The following is a 4,282-nucleotide window of genomic DNA, read 5'->3' on the forward strand; positions in this document are numbered from 1 at the left end:
TCTCTGTACCTTTCACTCAACTGAACCAAAAATAAATTGAGAGAAAGAGAGAGAAGAGGAAGGTAAAGAAGAGAGGGGGAGAGGAGGGGAGAGGAAGGGAGGGGAGGGGAGGGGAGAGAAGGGAGAAGAAGGGAGACAATCAAGCCAGAGAATCGATTCTGGGGCCTAGAAAGTTCTTCATTGGAAGGCAAAACTGATCAAATAAACCACATATGCCAAACTAGCCTCTACACTGGGAAACCTGCATTAAATTATCTGGGATGTCTTTCAATGGGAAAATTGTAGAGCCATATTCTGGATCTCCTGAACCAGAACTTCTTAGTGCTAGCTTAGTTGGTAGTCTGCAGTTTATCAGGCTATTCAAGCTGTTTTTATATACTATAAAGTTTGAGAATCTCTCTACTTTATGCCCACACATTTTTTTTTTTTTTTTGGTACAAAAGCCAACACCAAATTGATTCCAAGTAAGTATCCTCCCCATACTTCCTGTTTGTATATTTAAGAATACCGCACACAGTTACTCTAATAGATCTTTTGTGTGTAATTGCATAAATGCAGCTTGGCTGAAGAGCACCCCTGGAACTGATTGCTCAACATTTCAGGTACAGTGATATCACACAGGCTAGAGAACAGGGACTCTAAAGCAGTCTCAATCTAAGGGGTAAAGTCTTAATGCCAGTGTTACATACGGAAAGCTCCACCACAAAATCCCACCGTTATCTTTGTGGGGTAAAAAAGTATACGAGATGTCATACTCCCATCCCCATAATTCCATACATTATTTTCATACATTTTCCTTAATGATCCATTTGCTTTAGTATTTTCAGGAAACTGAAATGGAATGTCAGTTTTGTCAGTTTCTCTTTTTACCATTTCAGTAAGTCACCTGTCTTCCCTTACACACACACACACACACACCCCCCACATACATTTGTGCAGCAGCTCACATATATGTTTCAATGGATCCCAACCTTTGCTGTCCACTTTGTAAGAGGTCTAGTGCATTATTCAGTAGCAACACCTGAGACACCCAATAGACTCATGCTGTTGAATAAAGCTATAGGCTGTTTTTGACATAATTAGATGCAAGTACTCTGGAAATTCAGAAAGTCTGAAATCATCTCTTTTTGCTGTACTCAACTGGCTGCAACTAGAATATTTTTAAATTATTATGAAGCTATATCACTTCACTCTGGAGAGTTTGTCCTGATTTCCTTAGAAAGAAGAAGAAAGGTAAGATACAGATGTGGTTGATGAAAGTACGGTGACCTGGGCTGGCCAAATGAATATTCAAGACTTTTCTCCCTCCCATGAACTGTGCATTTCATTTGCTATCAGATCAACCATGAAGCAGTTTAAGTCATCAATCTGGACTTGCTCAATGATAATTATTTTTATGTTTATTAAACACCCACGAGTATATGAATTCAGCAGCATTATATCACATTCATATACACTAGTCCATGTGACCCAGGCACTGAGTCACAGCTTTGTTTATAAATGCACCGCACATTAATTGCTCTATTACTCCCTGTATTTGCTCAGTAATGTAACAGGGCAGCTAAAACCATTTGCATGTCAGGTACGGGGAGCGTCTGCTCTGCAGTAGTTGGTGTAGTCCCCATCTTCACTGAACCATTTATGCTTTCCATTCTTTTCTTATATCAAGTCTAAAATTACTTCTTCTTTACATTAAAAAAAAAAAAACCCAGTGTTGGATGGACAGAGGAATATTTCTCATCACAGAAGAATGACCAGAAATAAACATTCTATCATTACTGGGTTGATGGTCAGTTAGCCAAATTGGGACATCCTTCATTGTCAAAAGAGTGTAGTGAACTGATCCAGATTACACAAACCTCTCTTACTTACATGTGTCTCTTATCCTCCAAAAAATATATTAACTTTATACATTGGGTAAAATGTAGCTTAGTTGAAGTGTCCTACCAGTCTGCTACTCATAATATCACTTAGTTTTGGAGGGAAGGGTTTTTGTGTTGTTGTTCAAGGGGATCATATAAAAAGTTCCCTCAGAATTTGGGGGGAGAGATTTTAGTAATTTGTCCTATAGACCCTTAAGACCCAAGCACCAATATGAACCTCCCTAAAGTGAAGCTTCTCAGGTCAAGGAATATTAATTGACCTTTTGTTGGGCTCAGTAATGGGGTGAACATGCAGATCATTCAGTGATCACTGCTTGGAGATCAAGATCGAATTTAACTCCTCACACATATGGCTGTGTATTCTGTAGGTGCTTCTTTCACATTCCTTGCTTGTCTTGGGTTTATTCCAATGTCAGAATGGTTCAAGGAAGCATAACCAATGCCCTGTTTGTTTTCCTCCAGGCATGGGTTAGAATAAGCTTCAGACTCTTCCTGGACCCAGAGCCAGTGGTCATTATCATAAAGGACCAGTTTCTGATGACAGTGTTTCGGGATTTTGCCTGATTCCCCGGCAGTTTCCTCACTCCGAAAGGGCTGGGGAATATCAACCTGTAAGAGAAAAAAGATAGTGTTTACTACCACTTAAGGATGCGAGAGTGCACACGATTAGCAAACGATGAGTATATGCAAAATGGAGTCATACATATCAACAGAAATAATTTACACTTCCTCACGTTTGCTGCTGACATTTACATTTTTTAGCAGATGCTTACTCGTTAAAAGATGAAAGTCTTAGGACCACTATGTTCCTCCCAAGTAGTTACATTGTGCTTCATTACTGTTCACTTTGAAGTCACAGAATCCTTTTTTTTTTTAAGTTTAATTTATTTATTTTGAGAGAGACAGAGCAGGAGATGGGAAGGGGCAGAGAGGGGCAGAAAGAGAGAGAGAGAGAGAGAGAGAGAGAGAGAATCCCAAGCAGGTTTACCAATGTCAGCACAGAGCCCAGCATGGGGCTCTATCCCATGAGCCTGGCCAAAATCAAGAGTCAGATGCTCAATCAAGTGAGCCACGCAGGTGCCCCAACAGAATACTTTTCAATCTTTCAGCCCAAATTAATAAGAAAAACATCAATATCCCACAAGAAACTTCAGACAGCTTACAAGATAAAGGATAGTATTAACACAGCTTAGAAGTAAATGATTAAAAATAAAATAGAACGGATGTCCTCTAATGGGTCAGAAAGAATAAATATTATGAATTATCCAAGATACATTATTATGATTTAAAGCCTGAAATTAGAAATTGCTTTCAATTTTAGGAAGGGAGGGTCTAACTGCAGGAAAAATTATACAAAATCTGGATTATCACAAGAAAATTATTATACCTCCAAATAAGTCAAATATCTTAGAGCTTCTGAGAAAGAGGTGAACTTAAAAAACAAAAAACAAGAAGGGCATCTAGGTGGCTTAGTTGGTAAAGTATCAGACTTCAGCTTATGATCTCACAGTTCGTGAATGTGAGCCCTGCATCAGGCTTTCTGCTGTCAACACAGAGCCTGCTTATGATCCTCTGTTCCCTTTCTCTCTCTGCCCCTCTCCTACTCGTGCTTTCTCTCTCTCAAAAATAAATTAATATTTTTAAAAAATTAAGAAAAAAAACCAGAAAAAGAGGTGACCTTACAAAAACGAAAATAAAATGTGTCCTGATGCTTCTCACTCTTTTCAGTTATTTGTTAACCACTCCCAACTAAACAAGGACCTTACCTGGTAAAAAGGAAGATACCATTTTAATACTAAGAGTTGTTATTTTAATTTTTAACTTGCCAGTCAATTTACATGCTTAAGGTTTGGTCTAACTCCCTGAAGGTAGCGGATCCGCAGTCTTTGACAGTCTACATGCCTGTCTGGTCCTTTATCGTCCTTATTTCGTACGTGAAGTAGTCCATCTCCTTCCCCTTCCTGGCAGAATTCTACCGCAGGATTTCTGGCTCTATTCCAAGAAACTAAGCATCGGACGCTGAGCATACTGTTTGCCTTCAGTGAGGTGGCTGCCCGGGAAATAAGCTGGATGACTGAGGGAGGCAGGAAGAGCTTTCCCTCTCCCAGGCTCTGGGCTCAGCGGGGAAAGTGCCCCACCCGCACTGGAAGGAACCTGGGTGATTTCTCCGGAGAAGCATTGAAGGACAAAACTGTCATGTGACCTGATAAACAGCCATAGTCTTCAATATATCAACAAGATCCCTGTTGTAATTTAACAATTGTATAGAAGTCTGTCAACTCAGTGACCTGGCTCCTTTCCCAAAAGCCGGCAGGTCTCCGTGGAAAACTCGGTTAGAATGACTGAGGTAAAAGAAAGCACGGGGTTCTGTGGTTGAGCCTATGCTGTAGCCCGTCAGC

At 40.1% G+C, this 4,282-nt stretch overlaps 1 protein-coding gene across 2 annotated transcripts in view; it reads right to left on the bottom strand.

Moving 5' to 3' along the window:
* Window positions 1–1,378: 1,378 nt before the first annotated feature.
* The window catches only part of LOC115291637 (B- and T-lymphocyte attenuator-like), an 11,250-nt gene continuing 8,346 nt past the window's right edge, over window positions 1,379–4,282 (bottom strand). For both annotated transcript variants that reach the window (XM_029939157.1, XM_029939158.1), the window contains one exon: window positions 1,379–2,492. In XM_029939157.1, coding sequence (XP_029795017.1) covers window positions 2,217–2,492 — 276 coding nt within the window. In that variant the 3' untranslated portion in view covers window positions 1,379–2,216. The remainder of the gene's footprint in view (window positions 2,493–4,282) is intronic.

The sequence above is a fragment of the Suricata suricatta genome, chromosome 5, assembly GCF_006229205.1.
Source record: "Suricata suricatta isolate VVHF042 chromosome 5, meerkat_22Aug2017_6uvM2_HiC, whole genome shotgun sequence".
Lineage (NCBI taxonomy): Eukaryota > Metazoa > Chordata > Mammalia > Carnivora > Herpestidae > Suricata > Suricata suricatta.